This window comes from Episyrphus balteatus, chromosome 3, assembly GCF_945859705.1.
Source record: "Episyrphus balteatus chromosome 3, idEpiBalt1.1, whole genome shotgun sequence".
In the NCBI taxonomy this organism is placed as follows: domain Eukaryota; kingdom Metazoa; phylum Arthropoda; class Insecta; order Diptera; family Syrphidae; genus Episyrphus; species Episyrphus balteatus.
The window spans coordinates 43,300,585-43,323,447 of NC_079136.1; the positions used below are offsets into that span (position 1 = coordinate 43,300,585).

The 22,863-nt window shown below is 27.5% G+C and overlaps 1 protein-coding gene across 1 annotated transcript in view; it reads left to right on the top strand.

The window, feature by feature from the left end:
• The first annotated feature begins 306 nt into the window (after nucleotides 1-306).
• Nucleotides 307-22,863, top strand: part of LOC129916337 (hemicentin-1) — a 250,824-nt gene continuing 228,267 nt past the window's right edge. Inside the window, exon 1 of the mRNA XM_055996201.1 lies at nucleotides 307-1,066. Coding sequence (XP_055852176.1) covers nucleotides 994-1,066 — 73 coding nt within the window. The 5' untranslated portion in view covers nucleotides 307-993. The remainder of the gene's footprint in view (nucleotides 1,067-22,863) is intronic.

Sequence of the window (22,863 nt, forward strand, 5' to 3'; positions counted from 1 at the left end):
GTGAAGGAATTCGTTTTGGCATTTATCATAGTGTGTTATGAAAGAACCAGGATTTCATGTCCTTTCTCTTGCTAAGGAAATGCCAGAAGTGTGAAGATTTTCTTTCACCCGGTATATTAAATTTTTTCTTCTTTTCTTCTGCTTCCACATCCTTCGGTCTAGTGATTTCGTTCGTTCGTTGGTTCTCGTTCTCGTATACTTTGTAGATTCGTACATACGTTAAATCTCGGTTTTTGGTGCGTGTGGAATTTTGTTTCCAAGGATATCATTATTTTCCCATCAACAAATGACGTCGAAGAAAACACACAACTACAACAAAAAAAGTTGAGAAAAATATTAAAGTTCGTTTCATTTAAAGAAAGAAAAAGTTTATCTTTTTTTTTTGTTATCTCTACTTCAAAGTGTATCCTATTTAGTCCTTATAAACCGCTGACGTAAAACTTTGACAACCCAACAATTTATGACACAACAAAAAAATAAAAGTTGTAATTTTGTTTGAAATTCGACTACAAAAAAAGGAAAATACACACAAAACATATTCCACATAGTCCCCATAAAAAATTCTTCCCTTTCGTCCTTTTTTTTTGTATAGTTCATTTGGTTAATTAGTCATTTTTGTTTTTATCAATTGTGTCTGTGTGTAGGGGGTGTTAATTGAAGGATAACAAATAGTTTGTTTGTTTTGTGAGAAAAATGTAAATTAAAAAAAAAAAAAAAAAATAAATCAAAGGATATGCATTGTTTGTGTGTAAACAGTGTTGATGTTAGTGTTAAATTGCATTCCAATTAAGTTAAATAAATATCAAAATTAAAAAAAAAAAAAGTAGAAAATTGTTATAAAAGTGAATAATAACAACATCAACAAGAAGAATACAAAAAAAAAAAATAAAGTGTATTTACAAATCATTATAAAAAAGCACATGCAAGGGCATTGTAGTAGGTAGAGTTGGTCGAGAGTGTGTTAATGAAGACCTCATCGACATCATCATCAACATGGAGCTACTGGCATGGTTTTCATTGTTCCTATTATCCTTGAAGATGGATTTCACAGCTGCTGTTAAAGATGGTTAGTGTGTTGTTTGTTTTTTTTTTTTCTATATTTCTATTTTCTATATAACCTTTTTTTATATGGTAATGTTTTAATTTAAAAAAAAATATTTAATTAAAAGTAAACAGAAAAAGGAAGCTTACCCCATGCCATTCATTGTTAAAATTAAGTATACACAGAAGGGGGAGATATATTATGAATGTGGAATTATGTTCGTATAAATTCATAAATTGTGTATTTATGGAAATGTCATTTGAAAAATAATAATTAAAATTAAATCTTTTTTTTTTCAAAAAAAAAAAGGAAATAATATTGATGATATGGAATATTATATATAAATTTAGAGATTAAAATGTTTTTAGTAACAGTAATTTTTTTGTTTCCAAAAAAAATGGATTCGATTTATTTACAGAGATAATAGATTGGATTTTTTGCACCTATAGGACTAAATCACGTTTTTACGAATGGATTTTAATATTAATAATTTTGTTATTATTTATACCTTACCATTGTTTATTACTTATTAGGTACATATATCACTAAAAATAACAAAAAAAATAATTTTAAAACATGTATTGCATTTAATTTAATGTATGCAAACATAATCTACCTATTTGCTTAGTTAAAAAAAAAAAAAAAAACTGTTGAATATGAGAAAAAAATAATAATTGAAACACTATTTCCTTTTTATTTGGATTTTTTTTTTTATTTTTTCAATAACTGTTATGTAATTTACAATGTACCTATATGATCAATAATTGATAGGTATTATACCAGTTGTTTTTTTTTTTTTTAGTTTTAAAAGTACATATTTAAATAAAAATAAGATCGCACTTTTGAGCTTAATTCAAAAAAATATTATCATTTTGCAAATCAAATTCATCTTTCTATGAAAAAATTATTTCTATGGAATTATACCTCCATCATGAAGCAAATTGAGTTATACCACTATATATTGAATAAACAAATATTTTTCTGTGTAAGAATGCAATGAATCTAAAAAATGATAATCATTTTTAGCAAAAAAACAAAACCGACTTCCATGGATCAAAACTAGGTTTTATGGTTTTTAACATAGTTCCTATGACTAAAAGTCAGCGAAATTGAAATGGGACCACACTGCAGCCACCAGCTTTCTAATACAAAAAGAATTATGAAAATTGATTCACTCAGTCCAAAGTTATGCGGTAACAAACATAAAAAAAAAAAAAAAAAAAAAAAAATACAGACGAATTGAATACCTCCTCCTTTTTGGAAGTCGGTAAAAAATGGGTTTACACTACAACTGCCTTTTATGCATCAATTTTGCATAATTGTTGTGTTTCTTTATGACAAATTAAACTGAAAAAATGTAAAGCTTGTACACTATGGCGGTTCTTATCCGTGACATGCAATTGGATAGCCACCATCCCGTTGGAAATGATAAGAAACAGTTTCCTTAATTTTGTTTTTTTTTTTAGATTATTATTTGACTTCTTTCCTTTCCCAGATTTAACGTGAAGTTTTGATGTCAAACATTTTCTTTGGTTCTTATAGTTAACTCGTAGATAGAACCAGGAGTTGTAATAGAAATTCACAAAAATTAGAGATTTTTTTTTTGCGGTTGTACTTAATATTAATATTAAGGCCTAAAACTTTTACAGGATTTTTCTCATACAAATTTTTTTTTTTTTTTGAATTAGTCTATTTATTAATAAAAAATTTTTCCTATTGAACATTATAAATTTTAAAACATATTCATAAAATATAAAAATAAACTAATAATGTTCACTCGGGCGTATGAGTAACAAAAAATAAACTTATTGTAAGATGAATTTTTTAGTGGGTCGATCCAAGTACAAGTAAAGGATGTGTGAATATTTTTTTAACAAACACCAAAAAAAGTTAAAAAATAAAATGCACAACTATATCTCCCGAACTTGCTCATAGAGTTCAAGTTGTTAAAATTTTTAAAACTTTTTATAAAAAAAAAAAACATTAACTTTGTTTTGCAAAGGAAAATTAATTTGAGATTGAAAAAAAATATGCAATTTAATTTTTTTTTTTTAAATTAAAAAGAGTTTTTAGAAAAAAAAAGTTTTAAAATCTTCAGGGTAATAAAAAAAATTTATAAATAACTTGTTGGAAAAAAAAAATAGACAAAGTTCGTGTGCCATTTCTTTGCATGTTATTCAACATCTAAGAAAATTTGAATTCTCAAAAAAAAAAAAAAAAAAAAAAAAATCAAATAAATCAATCGAATAAGATTCCATTAAACCATTTCTGTGTTATTTTGAAAATAAGGTGGTACTTTTGCTATGTAGAAAAATATTTTTTGAACCGATTTTAAGGGTACCTGTTACAATAGCTTTTTTTTTTTTTGTATATTTTTGAATTTCTTTTAGGCAATAAGGCCTATCGCAATTTTAGTATAGAAGCGCTAAAGTAATCCTAATATTAAAATAATATTAGATAACAAAATATTAAATAACAAAATTTTTTCTTTAAAAAAAAATTATTTTTATGAAATCAGTTTTTTTTAAATTATTTTTTTAAGTGATCTATATTTTTTTGATAAATAATTTCTAAAAATGTCTTTTTAATGCAAAATTTAAAAGCCATGTTTTATTATTACTCAGTATTTTAATGAGTAAACATGCTTGCTACTCAGTTATGCATTTAATTTTAATGTATTTGTATAAATGGGTCCCACAATTATATCTGTCTGAATGTCTCTATTGTTACAAAATTTTTTTTAAAGGCCAAAATTAACAGTAAATCTTCAAAAAGACTAATTTTCCTTAAGAGTTAACCAATTCAAGGTATCAATATTACAGTTACTTTGATGTGGAAAACGAATAAAAATGTATGATTTTTCTAAAAGTTGATTAAATGCAGATAGCCAATAAAAGTTAGCCGTATCCTGATAGCCTCTTTTATCTCATTAAAAACACTCATGACAATCATTTTACCCACACCTAAATACCTGGAAGACGAGTCCGGAAACACGTTTTTTTTTCTCGAAAACCCAATAGATGTTCTATTTTAAGAAATGTAAAATCTAATACCTATTCACTCTGGTGTATGAGTAATAAAAATAATCATATTGTTTACTGCATTTTTTTACATCCAGATTAATAGATGATGGTCTTTTTTTAACGTCTTATAAATCGATGAACCATGGCAGCCTACACAAAAAAGTGATGCCATTTTCTCCCGTTCCACTCTCGTGGCAAAAATTTCGCGGAAAAAAATTCAATTAAAAATTAAAAATAAACTATTAGAGATACAAAAATCTTCTATAGCTTATTTGAAAGATGATAACCAAATGAAGGATTTTTAAAAATTCCGTCGTTTAATAGGGTAAACAGGGGTAAAAACGGAAAGATGAAATTTGAGCTTAAATCTAAACGCGAAGTTGTAGAGAGTTGATTTTTTTGCTATACATAGATGAGATTAATTTAAGAATTACTACATTTAAGGAAAAATTCTAAGAAAATTTGAAACTAAGCTACAACGTTTTGTTTGAACGTTGTACACGTGTTGGGGCTATTACAAAATGATGATTTTGGGTAAAGGAAATTTCTTTTGACAATTCTAAAGGTGCCAGGTGAAAGATGAGGAAAAAAAATTAGGTGTAAATTTGGTTTTTAGCTTTTTTTTGGAGCGTTCAAAAAATCTCAAACTTATGGGACATGTAGTTTTTGGCCTTATGCATACTTGGAATCGTTTAGTGAGTTTTGACTGAATAACGGAAGAAACAAGTTTTTAAAAAACACGTTTTTTGACCGTTTTTAACCAATTTTCATCGTTTTTTATTTTTATTTTTTTTTTTATTTAATAGATACAGGAATAAAGTATATGGAGTAATCCAAGACCATGACCACGACTAAATGTGTGCAAAGTTTCAATCATTTTCGTAAACACAATTTTGAGATAACGGTAACATAAAATTTTAGAATTCAACAGGTTATAACTTTTGACCAAGAGCAGATAGAAATTTTATTAAACTTTTATGAGCATCCTGATACAATTACCTTTTATTTGGTATATCACACATAATGGTACACTTACTTAAAGCTACACAATGTTAAATCAAGAAACTTGCGAAAAACCTTAAAACACCAGTGGAGATCTGTTGCCCCCCGAACAGCTTGGAAATTCGACATGGTTGACTTTAAAAAATTCTAACTTCTCTTTTAGGCATCTTTGAAATAAGATTGATACGTCATATGAAAGGTGAAATAATAACCTTTCACTTTGTATAAAACTTTGTATAGGTTCTCAAACAAAAAAAATTGATTCCACAGCGTGAGAACATAAAAATAAATGTTTTTTTTTTTGCTTTTTTCAATGAAATTTGATCGAGTTCAAAAAATTCTAGCCAGCGTTACCACTTACAGAAAAAAAGTCGAAGTAGATTTGAAGAAAAAATGGAAGTAGATTGAGAAAAATCGAAGTAGATTTCAAAATATCATTTTTTAATAAAAATCCATCTTAAAAAAAAAATTATTTTCTTAAATTTATTTAAGTTAAATAATTTAATTAGTAAAAACAACTAAAACCAAAAATTTGAATTCCTTCAAACTCTATATTTTCGGTATAAATATTATTTCAATACATTATTTTATAACAATTTTTAGTCAAATATTTGGTTTTCTGCAAAAAGAAGTAGAATTGGCTTATATTTTGATAATTTGAAGTAGATTGTAACAGAGATTTTAAAATGAAGTAGAATTCGTTATTTTCGTGATGGTGCGAAGTAGGAAGTAGATTTGATTTTTTTTTTGAAAAAAAGAAGTAGATCTACTTCAATTGAAGTAAAGTGGTACCACTGATTCTAGCTCTTTTTGTAGATGTCTCATAGACCTGATCGATATATATATTTTGAGCTAAGACAATAAGCTTTCAGATGGTATTTTATAGGTTGTTAGGGAAAAAAATGGAATTAATGACGTGAGAAGATAAAAATTCATGTTTTTTTTTTGATGAAAATGATTTTTTCAATAAATTATTTTTATACTTTTTGCACATTGGTAAAAATTTAAAAATGGTTTTATTCTTAAGAAGAAATTCTTGGCTTTTAAATTGCAAAATTTTTTTTTGTAAGCTTTTAAAATAAAAAAATTAATATAATGAGAAAATATAAAAGGTATTTTTTTTGGCTTTTTCTTGTAAATTATGATTGTTTGAAAAAAATAAATGCTTCAATTGACTAATTTTAAACAAAAGCACACAACCTGTTTTCTGATGACGTTATCACGTAAAATCATCGTCCGTAAACCGGCTTTACAGACAACCTGTTTTTTTTATTATAAAACCTATTCTTTGATTTCAAGCAAACACATATTAATACATAAAAATCTTAAAACGCAAACTTACCTTTCTTTTACTTAAGGCTATATTCTTTAATAACCTTAATATTAGCATAGAAAGTCAGACTTTTGATTTCATACACCAAATTGCCTTGAAGGATATCACTCAAGCGTAATAACTGACCTATGCACTATCCTTTATATACTCCAAAGGGAAGTTTCCAAAAAGCACACACGTGTTGTTGATTGATTTATAAATAAGTTAAACTGCCTAAGGGTTCCTAAGGATATATATCTCAAAATTGCATAAATTATAAATTGCATAATAATCCACACCAAAAGCATATTTATACACAACATATCAAAATTAATCCCCTCTTGTATTACCCAACTAAAACTCTGTTCGAAATAAAAATATCAAATTAAAAAATATTTTAAGAACCTCATAATATTTGCCTTGAGCTAATCTTTAAGGGCTTTGCAGAGGAATCCTTTGAGATACCATTAGTGATGCTTTTAATAATTAAAATATAATGCTTCCCCGAAGCCAGATTATATAAATAGCCCTCCAATAGTGCGTTAATATAAATATTCTCCCCTTTCCTCTTTTTCCTCTCCAATATTTCTGTCATCATACCTTATTTGCGGAAATATTACGCCTACTTCATTAATCTTGACAGCAAATTTTTGTTCCACAACACTCCAACCCAAGGACGACGACTGACAATGACAACACGAAAAAAGGACGAGAGGAGACGCAACGCAATGATGGCAGAAAGGATCCCAATCACCGTGGTTTTGGTGATGGTGGTGGGTTGGTTTGAAGGATAACAACGACTAAAGTCAAACAAAATAATATTTTCTTCACCCCCAGAGAGATTGGATCCTTCAAGTTAATATAATAATTAAAATAAACGTAATGAAGCTACTCAAATGCAATAACCTACGGTTAGATTTCGGTAGGCGAGACAGAGTTACAGAGCAGAAGGACCAGAAGGATCTAGGAGATGAGAGGAGGGGTTATGATTAATTCAACCCATCGTGTATTTTCTAATTACCAACTAATTAATGATTGGATTCTGAATCACGATAACGGTCATTTTATTTCTCCCTACCATTATTACCAGCAGCAGCTTAAATGGGGTATCCTGGATTTCCTTCATCTTCTTGTTTCGCCTTCTCAAATAACCTCTGTGTGCTGTCAAGCATCGGTATTCATCATTAAACTTCCTCTTTCCCAATATGTCCCTGATGTTAATGTTGAAATATATTTTTCTGTGAGAACTTCGTCATCATCAGCAGCAGCAGTGGCAGCGGTAGCAGTAGTGTTCACGTGCCTGTACACGTAATTAATATATCTCAAACTTTTGCGAGCGAGAGTAAAAATATAATAATATAATGCTATTGACTTGGCATTTAAGAATATTAAATATAATTTTTGTCGTCGTCCTGCGAAATGGAAATTTTATAGCATATCGCTGTTGAACAGGAAAAGAAAACTTTTTCTCTGTACAATATTCACACATATTCTGATGTATACCGGCGGCAACGGTGAAAAGGAGGAGGATTATACAAAAATAATGAATCTAAACTTTTTTTGAAAAAAAAAAAAAAAAACAACGTGAGTGAGTATTGAAAAAAGGAATTAATTCATATAAAAATAAAAGTTTTTTTGATGATGTGTATCTTTTCAAGCAATTATCCTAATCTAGATGTTCTAGTATATGGAAAACTTTAAATCAACTCATGCACGAGTTGAAATTAAAAACTTTTTTTTTGTAAGCTAGAACAGGTAGATAGGAAGGTACGCAGATTTGTCAGAATATGGAATTAAATTTGCTATTGAAACTCTTTTCAGTTTTTTGATTTTTTTTGTCATGTTAAAAGTTTTTGTTGAAATTAAAGAGATATAGAATTGGTGTTCATATGTAATTAAAATATAGGAATCTAGTTTTTGTGCCAGTTATTTTAATTATTTTAATGATTTTAATAATTTTGTTTAACAAAGCTGAGTTTAAACGAACAAACTTAAAGAAAAACAGAAATGCTTAACCATGTCTGCCTGTCTATTTTTGGAGTTTTGGGAACTAATTCTGAACGGAAAATTTTTTTACAAAAAAAGAAAAAAAAAAAAAAATTACAAAATTTAGGTTATTACCTAATTAACGGTTAAGATTGGTATTTTCGAAAACGCAAAAATAATCAAATTTTTTGTTTTTTTGTGAGTTAAATTAAAATAAGGTTTGGGACTTGAAAAATTAGGAGTACCTTCATATTTATAAAATAATCATTTTTATCAAAAAAAAAAAAAAAAAAAAAACCGTTTTTACGGTTTTTTCATAGTTTTTATAGCCAGAACTGAATAAAATTGAAATGGAACCACATTGCAGGCACCAGATTTTCAATACAAAAAGTATTATCAAAATTGGTTTACTCAGTCCAAAGATATGAGGTAACAAACATAAAAAAATAAATTGCACGACTGGGGTCGCACGTACTTGCTCTTATGCTTAAAGTAACTATAATGTTAAAGCTTTTTATTCAAGAAATTTAAAATTTGATATTTTGAAGAAATTTCATAAGTAGTATAAAAAAATTAAATCTGTTTTTATAATTAATAAAACTCCGTTTTAAAATATCTTAAAAAAAAAAAACAAATATGCCATTTTATTTCTCGTATAAAAAGGTATTTTTAGAAAAAAAATTTTGAAAATTGTAGGAGCCGTTTTTTAAAAAAATAATGTTTTATATATAAAATTTTTTTAAACATTTTTCAAAAAAAAAGTTGGTATGCCATTTTGAAGAAATAATTAATTTACACATAAAAACTAAATTTCAAAATTTTTCATTGATCCGTTTTCAAAAAATTGATTTTTCAAAAAAAAAATTTTGAAATATTTTTTAAAAAACCAAAAATGCGTTTTTTGAAAATTTTCTAAAATTTTAATATTATCTTTACTTACACACTTTTGTATAAAAATTTTCATTTAAATCGGGTTAATTTTGTACGAGATATTCAGAAAAGAAAAAAAAAACCGTTCTATGACAGGTACCGTTAATAACGGTACAAAAAATGTTTTTTTATTTAAAAAGTTGGCCCTGTGTGTAGTACTACACACAAAAATTTTAATCAAAATCGGTAGAGCCGTTTTTGAAAAAAATTACCTTTTCTATTTCCGTTATATGGCAGGTACCGTTAGTTTTGGTCATAAAAAAAAAATTTCAATTTCCCCTCTAAGGAATCACCAAAAACTGCTAACTACCAAGTTTGAAGAAAATTACTCGTTTAGGCTGCAGCTCCAGATAGAGACAGACACACAGACAGACAGACAGACAGACAGAATTGCCGGACCCACTTTTTTGGCATTCTCCATCATCGTAATGTCATGTAAAATTGTTATCTCGAGTTCGATTTTTTTTACGAATCCTAAACTTGCCCTATAGTACCTATATCGCAAGTAAAAAATCAGACGAATTGAATACCTCCTCCTATAAATGTAGATTAGTGTACACAGGAAATTAGTTCCATAGAGGACAAATAAAATTAATTTTTATTAACCTTCGATGGTATTCAATGTTATTCCATACAATTTACATTCAAATGTTAAATTTTAGTAAAAAAGTAACGCATACGCCCTAGTGTTCGATAATTTTCTGTAAAATTTAATGCATTTTTGGTATACAAAGATGCAGCCAATAAATTAAGCGATTTGAATAAAACTTGGTTGTTAAGAGTTTTTAGCGATTTTTTGACTAAAATTGAAGGAACTTGGAATATAACCAAAACGGAAAAGGTTTTTTTTTTTCTCAAAAACGGTTCTAACGATTTTTATTAAAAAATACGTGTATTGTTCAAAATAAATTTCTTCTTCTGTTATTAGAAAAAAAAAAAATTTTAACCATAAAACCCTGTTTTCTTGATTTTGGTAAAAACAACTCTTCAAAAAACTTGGGTAGTGTAGTAACTAAAAATAAATTTCAAAATAGAGTTATTATATTTATAAAAAAAACTGAACTTTTAACGGAGCAATGAGTTTTAATGAAGCTTGGTTTTTATACCTGGATCAATATTATCTTTTGAATGATATACCAAATTTTGTTTCAATATTTTTGAACATTAAAAAAAAAAAACTTAAAAAACTGCTTTTTGAAATATATTTCTCTAAAAATTTTTTGAGATGTAAGAAATAAAAACTTCGTTTAGATGTCAAAAAAAAGAAAGAAGATGAACATATTTGTTATTTCAAAATAGCTTTGCTTTGTTCTTATTTAGGTAATTTATTACTCTGGTTAACAAAATTAATTTTTTTTTTTTGTTGCCGAAACAAAAATATACTTTTCTGAAAGTGAAAAAAACATAATCAGCTGCCGTTTTTGAAATATTACTGTTAGAAAATGCAGTACTTCGGACCTTATTTTTTTATATAAGGAAAATTGTCTGAGCAAATTTAGTAACGGTTTTTATAAGAACTATTTTCCACCTTTTAAAATCTGTTAAAATTTTTCCGATGTCTTTTTTACTGCTCGAGATATCCTCAGTTGTTTGGTATTTTTATAAATTTTATAGCGTCATTATCTCCTTTATGATATATGAAGCCAAACCCACTTAATTGTTTCTGACTTCGGATTCGAGTTCAGCACACCGAAAACCTTCAGAAAAGTATATATTTGTTTTGGCAACAAAACCCTTGTAAACCAGTGTTATAATTGTTAAGTACAATAATTGTTGAGAACAATAACAGTAAGTACCTGCGACCCAGTAGTGCATTAAATTTTCTTCTGTATTTTGTTTATTTTTTAAAAGAAACAACAATTGAATAGTTGATTTTCGTACATAAAATAAAAAAAAAAAATTTAAATGAATGTCTTTTAATAAAAACAGCAGAAATCATGCAGCAAATCATGATTTTGTTGTTTTGTTTTTATTTTGAAATCGAAAATACAATAATTGAATGTATCAATAAAATACCAATTAACTTGAAAATGATTTTTTAAAAAGGGCATTTCAAAGAAAACGATTGATGTTTTATTTTTCTGTTCATTTAAATTACTGTCATAATTGATTGTGAGATATGAACCTTGACAATTTTTTGTTATATTTATATTTTTATCACAAAATGTCAATTTTTCAGGAAGCGTTATTAAATAATTGAGTATTATTTTCGATTAAAGAATGTTTAAACATTTAAAATTTGATCTTTTTTCAAAAAATTCTTCTAGATCTTTTTTTTAATATGTCAATTGACCAAATGTTGGCAAAAAAAAAATATTAAACCAAAATAACGATTTTTTAAAATACTACACGAGTTTCAAAAATACTCAATATTAATGTCAAATGGAAAGTGAATATTTTTTTTACTGAAGAAAAACCTTATTTTCACAATTCAATCGATATCCCTAAACAAAGAAGTCTTCAACGAACCTCTTGTTTCTCAAACATTTCAAGGACATCAGAAAATCAAATAAATTGGTTAAATTTTTTTGAGAAACAAAGAAATTTCGAAAACTCAAAAGAATACTTGGTTGATTCTGATGTAAAATCATTGTTAATTGTGGTTTGTTTTGATGAACCGAACCATTGAATATAAGATTAAGTAGAAGCTGATTTAGATTATAAAATTAATAAAATCTTATAAAATTAATAAATCCTACTCTGTGCTTTTAATCTTTGTCTATCGAACTTCTTGTGTGTGAACTGTGAACGCTAATAAAACCACAAGGCAGTCATTTAAGTCCTTTATTTTTTTAAAATTTTAATCATTACATAATAACATACTTTCAATCTTCAAATATTCAAACGATGAATCATCTATGTCATGAGAAACATTTTTGAAGTGAAAACTTCTTTAGTATCGTAGTGATTTGAAACAAGATGAAACGAAAACGCGACACGAACATTCAACTTTTTATAACTTTTTTGTTTTAATAGATAGATGAATGAAATTTGTACTGCAGACAGGTAATTAAAGAAATTATAATATTATATAGTTAAAATTCTGAGATAACGGTAAAAAGATGTTCTTTTCCTACACACGTTATATCTTTTGATCTAGTGCACATACAAATGTTTTAACTTTAATACACATGCTGATAACATAACCTTTTATTTGATATATCACACATAGCGGTACGTGCTCTACAAGTTACACAATCTTAAATTGAAAAAAATTGACACCTGTGGAGATCTGTTGCCGATGACCAGCCAAAAGTGTAGGAATTACCGTAATCTCAGTCTGGAAATTCGACATGGTTGACTTTAAAAAATTCTAACTTCTCTTGTAGGCATCTTTGAGATTTATACGTCATATGAAAGGTGAAACAAAAAGCTTTCACATGGTATACAATTTTATAGGTTGTTAAACAAAAAAATGAATTATTAATAGCATAAGAACATAAAAATAAATGTTTTTTTTTGATGGAAATTGATCGAGTTCAAAAAATTCTAGCTTTTTTTTTTAGATGTCTCATAGTTCTGATTAATATATATATTTTGAGCTAAGACAATAAGCTTTCAAATGATTTAAAATATAGGTTGTCATATAAAAAACATGGATTTGAAGGCTATAGAATAAAAATAGCTAGATTTTTTCTTTTTTTTTTTTTTTTGCAATAAAAATGATGCTTTAAGGTTTCACTTTCTACCACGTGTGAATTGCACACATGATTTTTTTTTTTTTAATTTAACATTCATGTTGAGTTTTTAACATATGTAATTTCTGGAAAACAATTCTAAAATGAAGGACTTTTGGCAACCATCTTGTCAAATGAATCGTTTATTTCAGAAACGACATAAGTCCATGAGCATAAACTTTTCAGGAGCAACAAAAAACTGTTTTTTACTTAAAATTCCACAACACTTCAAATTTAGAGTATGCCGAGTTATAATCTAGCCTAAGATGCATTTAGAAACCTTTAAAATATAAACTTTTTTTTAGGTCTTTGCGGGTTTTTAAGCCTTTAAAGTCGGTGGACTTATGTCGTTTCTGAAATAAACGAAATTTTTGTGGTAAAACTTTTGTTTTTATTTAGCTATAGTTTTTGAACCCTACTTTCGATTTTAATAAATTAAATAGCATTAATAGTAGATAGAGTAAATCTTTACCTTTTTATAGATGTATAACTTAAAGGCTTGCGTGTCATGATGTTTGCCAAAAAAATTTAAAACTGATAAAATGTCATATTATTCAATAGTTAAAAATGCTGCCACCACTAGAAATCTGGCTATAACTTTTGAATCCTGAGTACAATTTTAAAGAATTTAATAGATATAGATAGAGTAATTCTTTACCTTTTTATAGATATATAACAAAAGGGGGTGCGTGTCAAGATTGCTGCCAAAATAATTTAAAACTGGTAAAAAGTCATGTAATTAACAGTCAAAAATGTTGTCACCGGGTGAAAATTTTCCAAATATTCTGAATCCTTTTCTTTCAGTATTCGTATTTTGGGGGGTCTGACATACTTAATTTTTTTTTTCAGAAGATGAATAACTATACATAAATGAGAAATTTCCAAAAAAAAAATTTTTGGAAAAAGTGGACTTATGCTGTTTCTGAAATAAACGATTCAAATGTAAAAAATAATAATTTGTAGGTATACATATTCTTCTTCGGTAAAAAAATACCTGTTATTTGTCAGAAATATTGCATATTCCTAAATATTTTGAAAATATTTGAAAATATTTGATAAATGTTTAATCAAGATATGTTTATTAAAAATAATAATAATTTTTATAAAAAAAAAAAACAAAAAAAACCGAACTTCAGGACTTTTCACATACTGTAAACTACCCCAATACCAACCTATTTAAAAAAAAAAATAATTTTGGCACTACATGTCAAACATGCATGAAGGTGCAAGTATTAGTGACACCTCTCAACCATTTTTGTGTTCGTGTAATTAATTTTGCAAGAATTTAAGTAACCAACAATTTAACACCGGGTCCGAACGAGGCTGGACTTTTTTAGGACAATGATACAATTGGAGAAATCAATACCTTGCAAAAAGTACTATCGTTAAAAAAATGTATTTCAATTTTAGGTTAAGGAGACTGCGGGAATCGAACCCAGGCCTCTGGTGTCAAAGTCCAACGCACTAACCTACACACAATACCCACTTTTATACCAAAAATCAGGAAAAAAAATTTACTGAGCTTTAGTTTTTAACTGAATACATGTTTCGAATTATTTGTATTTTGATTTAAATTTTTTTTTATATATATATTCATAGGCTGGAATATTCATAATATATCGATTTGGAACCGCTTCTTTTATTTTTTTTACTTTAAATAACTAAAATTCATTAATTTTCTCTTTACAAAGCAATTATTATTAAAGTAGCTATTTTTTTTTGCAATTACATGACACTCAAATAATTACGAAAAAGTATAACATGTATAACCGCTATTAATATTTTAAAAAAATAGCTATTTGTTTATCTTTATTGTTGGCATTTGCAATAATTTAAAATAACTTAAAATTACACATTTTGTACAAAAAAAAAAAACCCACATAAATGCCGATCCTTTTTCATTGAAACCCATTAAATAAATTGCTATAGAATATACATTCACAAAATTAAAAAAAAATTACATAACATACTCTTACACACACTCTATCTACGACCAAAGTAACATTTTAAACAAACACAAAAAAAAAACCTCGACAAATTATTGACAAAATATGTGCAAATTATATCGTTGTCATTATTCATACAAATAATTCCAATTTCTACACATAAAATTCCAATTAAATTCCGTCATTAATATTACCAAAATACCTACAATAAAAAAAAAAAAAAAATAAATAAAATGGTTGGTATTAAATTGTTTGTCATTCTGTTAAATGGCAATAATTAAAAACACCAAACGATAAGTAAAACAAATTACTTAAATTTTCAAAATCGCTTTCATTTTGAATGACAAAAAAAAATGAAATAATAAACTCTATAGTCCGTTACCATCATCATCACAAATCTACAGGCAGAGAAAGAAAGAGAAAGAGGTCCTTCTTAGCGAGATTATATCCATGGATAAGAAGGACAAAACCGATTTCTGAGCTCACATAAAAATCTTCTTTTAAACAAAAACAAAACAAAGAAGAATAAAAAATACAAAACTCACTTCAGGATAATAAAGCAACGAAATATAATATTCAAGGATCATCCTTTTGCTTTTGAGACTATATACAACTACCAACTTATTTCTAAATAATCTTACACCATTTCTGTCCTCTTGCAGTTTTACCTATTTTCTGCTGTTGGCGATGATGGGAAATGATATAGCCATGACAACGACAAGAAGAAGAAAACGAAGACGATGATGACGATAGCAAAGCGAGGACGACAACGGACGGCATAATTAAATCGTCCTTACGCTTTATTTAATTTTAAAAAGAAAATTTCACGGTTTTGCACTTTTATGACGGTCATTCGTCACTCTGCCTAATTTGATCTCAAGAAATATAATAAATAGAGACGAAACGATGGTTTATGTCTCGCCTCTTCATCGCCACCAACCACCCGACTAAATAGTGCTGGCTGTGATAAAGCTGTCCTTCTTAGGACCTCTATTAGATTAACTTTTACCATAGAAAAGGTGCTCTATTTATAAATAATTTTACGAAGTGGCCTTTTGAAGACTTAACCTTTAACCTTAAGGAAATGATGAAAACTTCAATGTAATAAATTCACGCGGAACTACAATAAATTGAATGATGTATTTTTTTCAGTTTTTTTGCATTTTTATGATGATATTTTAATATTGAGTTTTGTTTTAAATCATATTTTTGGTTTCCGTAGACTCCAGTTATTACCTAAGACCCTTGGTTTATCATTTTTTAAAGCATTTTGGAAAACTTCCAGGCCAGCCTTCTGGAAAGGTTATGGTCGCAGTTAAATCTTCTAACACTTATTGATTTATTAAAAGGATGTAGTGCAAACATCTAGGTGATCACTTTTCTGATGAACTGTATCAGTGTCATTCTTTAAGGTATAAACTTGAGAAAGTGAAATTATCCCTGCATTACTTTTTACTTTCAATAAAAAATGTAGGTACTGGTAGGTACCTATGTCAAGTTTAGGCTTCGAGAAAATTAAAAAAAGAACTGGAGAAAATTTTTGAAATAAATAAAATTATATGTATTTTGGACCCTTATTAATGGTTTTATTGATATCTGACTTTCTCGTAAACTACAAGACCAATTTCAATGAAATTTTTTGTATATATTTAAGTAGCTTTGCGAAATTAAAAAAAAAAAATCATGTGTGCAATTCACACGTGGTTGAGGTACTACACGAGTACCTAAAAAATCATTAAAAAAAATCGAAAAAATATAACTTTTTTTTATTCCATCACTTTTGTTATATGACAACCTACAATAAATTTTATACCATCTGAAAGCTTATTGTTTCAGCTCAAAATATTTATATCGACCATGTCTATACAACATCTACAAAAAGAGCTGGAATTTTTTTAACCCAATTAGTTTTCATAAAAAAGCAAAACAATCAATCTCTTTTCTCTTTTATTAAATCCATTTTTTAAAAGACAACCTATAATAATTTTTTTATAATTATTATTTCACCTTTTATATGATGCTTCAATCATATTTCTACCATGCCTACAAAAAAAGTAAGAATTTTTTAAAGCCGACCATGTCGAAATTTCAAACTGAGATTACGATACTTCCTCTACTGCTGGCTGGTCATCGGCAACAAATCATCACAGGTGTTTTGAGGTATTTTTCAAGTTTTTTTTCAATTAAATATTATATAACTTGTAGAGCACGTACCGTTATGTGTGATATATTAAATGAAAGGTAATATTATCAGGATGCGTATTTAAGTTCAACACATTTGTTATGTGCTCTAGATCAAAAGATATAACGTGTTTAGAAATAGAACATCTTTTCACCGTTATCTCAGAATTTTGAATATGAAATTAATTGAAATTTTGCACAATCATAATTTATTTAATTATATAACAACTTTATAAATTTCATTCATCTATCTATTAAAACAAAAAAGTTATGATCAATTGTTTTTTCGTGTCGCTTTTTCGTTTCATCTTGTTTCAAATCACTACGATACTAAAGAAGTTTTCACTTCAAAAATCATTTTTGGATTTAAAAAAAAGTTGTTTTTTTTTTTAGAAAAATCAATTTTTTGAAAATTCGGCCCAGTTAATTGTACTGTAACTCTGTTTTTATGCTAAGAACTGTTTTTATGTCATACCAGACTTGTTTTGAAATATGTTTGATATTTAAAACAAAAACTTATTTTGAAAAAAAAACTTTTTAAATTAAAATAAAACAACTCTTACTATTTTTAAAGTTCTTTACACAAAAGAGCATGTACGTGCGACCCAGTAGTGATTTTTATTTTTATTCATTTTTAAAGCACAAAAAGATTAACATTTCTTAACTATCACTTCCATATTTATTTTTTGTTTCAATAGATAGATGAATGAAATTTATACTGTAGATAGGCAATTAAATAAACTGTAATTTTGCAAAATTTCAATTAATTTTATATTAAATATCCTGAGATAACCGTAAAAAGATGTTCTTTTCCTAAACACGTTATATCTTTTGATCTAGAGCACATAAACATTTTATTTGACTTAAATACACATGCTGATAATGATAATAGTACCTTTCATTTCACATAACGGTAAGTGCCCAACAAGTTACACAATCTTAAATTTGAAAAATATCTCAAAACACCAGTGGAGATCTGTGTTGCCGATGACCAGCCACCATTGTAGGAAGTATCGTAATCTCAGTTTGAAATTTCTACATATTTGGCTTTAAAAAATTCTTCCTTTTTTTGTAGGCATAGTAGAAATATGATTGATACGTCATATAAAAGGTGAAATAAGCTTTCAGATGATATAAAATTTATCATAGGTTTTGAGGTGAAAGAAAGCTCCAAGGTTACCATCAACAATATACAAAATATAAAAAAAATATATTTAATGGTGTTTGAAGAGAAATAAAATGCACGCCTGGGTCGCACGTACTTGCTCTTGTAGTTCAAAGTATCTTTATCTTAAATATCTATTGAAAATTAAAGATTTTTAGTGTCGAGAAAAAAAATTTAAAAAAAATCGAAAGTTAAAAAAAATCCAAAATTAAAAAAAAAAAAATTTTTTCAAAAACTTTTTTTTTAATTTTTTTTACATTTTACATTTCAAAGTGATGTCTTAAAATTTTGAATAAAATTGACTTGTGCTTTGATCAAATATATGAACTTAAAAAATGTCAATTTTTGAAAAACGGCAACGCCATATTTCCGTTCTCCGAATTTTTCGAGAAAAACTAAAAACGCAGTTTTGTTAGAATCAATAAGAGTATAACGTACACCAAATTTAATCAAAATCGTTAGAGCCGTTTTCGAGAAAATTGCAATACTTCGAAAATGGTATATGGGAGGTATGCGTTAAAAAAGAGATATTTAAAAACTAAAAAAATTGGACCTAGGGTATTACGCAAAAATCATCTGTACCAAGTTTCAAGTAAATCCATCCATCCATCCGTTCAGGCCCTAGCTCGATGTACAGATGGACGCACAGACGCACAGACCGACGGACGGCATGACGAAAACCACTTTTTTGATCTTCTCCATCATCGTAATGTTGGTTTTGATTAAAACCTCGAATTTTTTTTCTACACGAAACCAATACCTGCCCTATAGAGCAAGTAAAAAGATTGATTTTTTTGCTTTTTTGATGAAAAGTGATTGGGTTAAAAAAATTGTAGCTCTTTTTTTTAGACATGGTCGATATAAATATTTTAAATTTTTTAACACACATGGATTTTAAGATTTTTTTTTTGCAGGAACAATGATTTTTTAAGATTTCACTTCTACCACTTGTGAATTGCACACATGATTTTTTTTTTTTTTATTTAATATCAAATTATATCGCAGAGTTACAAAGTCTATTTCGCAAGAAGAGCAAACTTTCTTTCACACTTACACATAATTCTCCCTTAAACCTTAACAAACGAACAAAAAACATTCCGCCGTTGTTCAGGAAATGACTTGTCAGTATTATGTTTCGTATAGAAAATCTCTATTAAGTCTAAAAAAAAAAAAAAATGTCAATAGCAGTTTTTCTTTCCTTTATTATATTTTGGAGCGCTTTCTTCTGATAAAAAATTCACTTAAAATTAATACAGTCATGCCCTATCCAGCAACCAAATACAAAATCCTTAACTTTATATAAGTATAAGGTAGGTATACTTTTATATAGCGTATATAAAAACATAACCAAGAATGAAAAAAAAATTACACATTTAGGCCCCCAAAGGACACTCAATCTTAATGACCCATAACTGAACACACACTGTGCGTCGTTCTTGTTGTTGTTAATCTAAATTGACAGAAACAAAATCTTTTAATACAAGTTCTTATAGACAAAAAGGACAACCAACAAAAAAAAAAAAATACCAGCAGAGGGATAGAAAATAGAACACACAACCAAAGCAGCTGGCTGATAGTATAGCGACCGGCGGCGAATGAGGAAACAACGACCGACGACGACGGCGAATACCCCCATAATTAAGGTTTTACCTACCTCGAAAGCCCGATTGACGATAAATTTCATTTAAGTGCCAGGGTGTTAATTTTATTCACAATGCGGGAGTGTAAACAAATTGTCTCAAATTAATATCTATATATACACAAATGCAAAACTGACTATACGAAACACACAAAAGTGTATAGAGATACAAGTGTGTCTATAAAATCAGGACTTTATCGTTAATTTTCTTTTTTATGTATATAAAAAATAATTGCAAACAGGATTTTGCAAAAGAACAGCAAAAAAAAAAAAGAAAAGAAATTAACAATATGGAAGGAAGTTGAAATAAAATTATAAGGACGAATATACTAGGGAGTAATAAAGACAAAGAGTGTGGTTATGTAATTAAAGTTCATCGCTTAAGTTTATAGCTACACATTTGTTGTTGTATGTTTGGAGGGAAAATGCGGGTCAAGGATGTTGATGTCCCAGTGTGTCATTAAACTCCTCAAGAAATTAAATAAAAATTTGCTTAGAATTATATTCCAAGTCATTTATGTTAAAAGTTTGTAAACTTTAATTGTATAAACAAAAATGAAAAAATTAAGTAAATTTAAATGACTTAAAATTGAGAAAATTTTCAAAAAGCACATTTTTGAATTTTTAAAAAATGTTAAAGTTTTTTTTTTTCAAGTGTAAAATTCTTTAGTATCGTAGTGATTTGAAACAAGTTAAAACGAAAAAACGACACGAAAAATCAATTGATCATAACTTTTTTGTTCCAATAGATAGATGAATGAAATTAATACAGTAGATAGATAATTAAATAAATTATGATTGTGCAAAATTTTAATTAATTTCATATTCAAAATTCTGAGATAACGGTGAAAAGATGTTCTTTTTCTAAACACATTATATCTTTTGATCTAGAGCACATAACAAATTTATTTAACTTTAATACGCATGCTGATAATATAACCTTTCATTTAATATATCCCACATAACGGTACGTGCTCTACAAGTTATATAATCTTTAATTGAAAAAACTTGAAAAATACCTCAAAACACCTGTGAAGATTTGTTGCCAGCAGTAGAGGAAGTACCGTAATCTCAGTTTGAAATTTCTACATAGTTTTTTTTTTTTTTTTTATAATCTGCCCAAAACCCCTTTAGTGCGTTAAAGGGGTTTTGGGTACCCTTAATATGTATCAACACAGTGCGAGCTTTAGGAAAAGAGGGAGGGGTTTATAAGGAGAAACCGATGCACATTAGTTTTAAAGTTCTAGACATTAAAATGGGAGGGAAAAACTGAGCCGGGTAATGCATTCCACATTCTCGTAGTGCGACTAAAGAAAGAATCTCTGTATTTGACGGTACGTCCGAAATTGGGCTCAAGTGTAAACTGATGGACATTCCTTGAAGTACGAGTATCACGGTTTAATTGTTTAAGGGGAGGAATGCAGCTAGCTATTTCATTAGAACATTTTTTAAAAAAGTACCTATAAAATAAGGACAGGCTTTAAAATATTCTTACTTTTTTTGTAGGCATGGTAGAAATATGATTGATACGTCAAATAAAAGGTGAAATAATAATGATATAAAATTCATTATAGGTTCTTTTAAATAATAAATTTAACGGCGTTAGAAGATAAAAAGAGATTGATTTTTTTTGCTTTTTTTTGAAAAAAATGGGTTAAAAAAATTCTAGCTCTTTTTGTAGATGTTGTATAGACATGGTCGATATAAAGCTGAAACAATAAGCTTTCAGATGGTATAAAATTTATTGTAGGTAGTCATATAAAAAAAGTGATGGAATAAAAAAAAGTTATATTTTTTTCGATTTTTTTTAAAATGATTTTTAAGGTTTCACTTCAACCACGTGTGAATTGCCAAGAAATATTTTACAATTTTAAGTGTTAGGTAATATTGTGATGATGAAGAAAACTTATACATATCGTCGCCGTAAAGCAAAATAATTGTTCTAAGTCACAAAAAGCAAATTTTACAAGTGACGATTTTTAAGTTTCAAATTGGTCTAAAGCGACAATTTTCTGCTCGTTTGCCATTCAATTTATGTTTTTTATAAAGTTTGTTCTTTTCTCTTGAATAAAATATATAAGTTTACCTCATTAATAGGTGCATACTATTTTTAAATATTTTTTAAAACTAAAAACAAAAAATTGGACATAGAACAACTCCATTCCAATACAAGTACGTTTTTTTGCTTAAATAAAAAGTGGACTTTGAACAAAATATGATGGGACTTAGAACAATCAAGAATACTAGGGCTCGTTTTCAAAAGGCTACTTCCCTGCTTTTATTGTTCTATGTCCCATTAAATTATATTATCTGCGGAATGAAGTTTTATTGACAAAAACCGTTTTTAAATTCGGAAAGAGCACCCGCAAATTAAAACTGCATCATTAACTAATTTTCGGTAAAAACTGGATTTAGAACAATTTTGCTTTACGAAAGCAATTCTGAATTTTGAGGTCGATAAAGGGGTGCATTAAGCTTATTGTAAAAGATTTGCAGCTTAACACATCAAAGATTAAATCAGTCATCTTTGTTTATCTTCTTTGTCATTATAATAATATCGAAGAAGAAATGTATTGAAACAAAAAAAAAAAGAGTGTGTGTACACATGTACACGCGACTGAAGTTATACTTCTCATTCAGTATATGTAAATGAATTTCATTTGATATTTTTAATTTCTATTATGAAGTAATTAATCCACACTTAGTTTTTTATACATTTTTATCAAGTGAACAATAAATTAATTCTTTCATCCTCCTTGCGTCCATGTAGTTTTCAATTTACTCTGTGAAATTTACTCATGTTGTGCGGTTCAGAACGTACGGTATATGGTTAACAAAAGTAAATGAATTGCGCATAAAATGTGCGATATGGTAATTTTATAAGAATATAACAGATAATTTTTCGTGATCTTTTTTCTTTGTTTTTTTAATAGTAAATATATTTCTATTTTTTTAGTAAA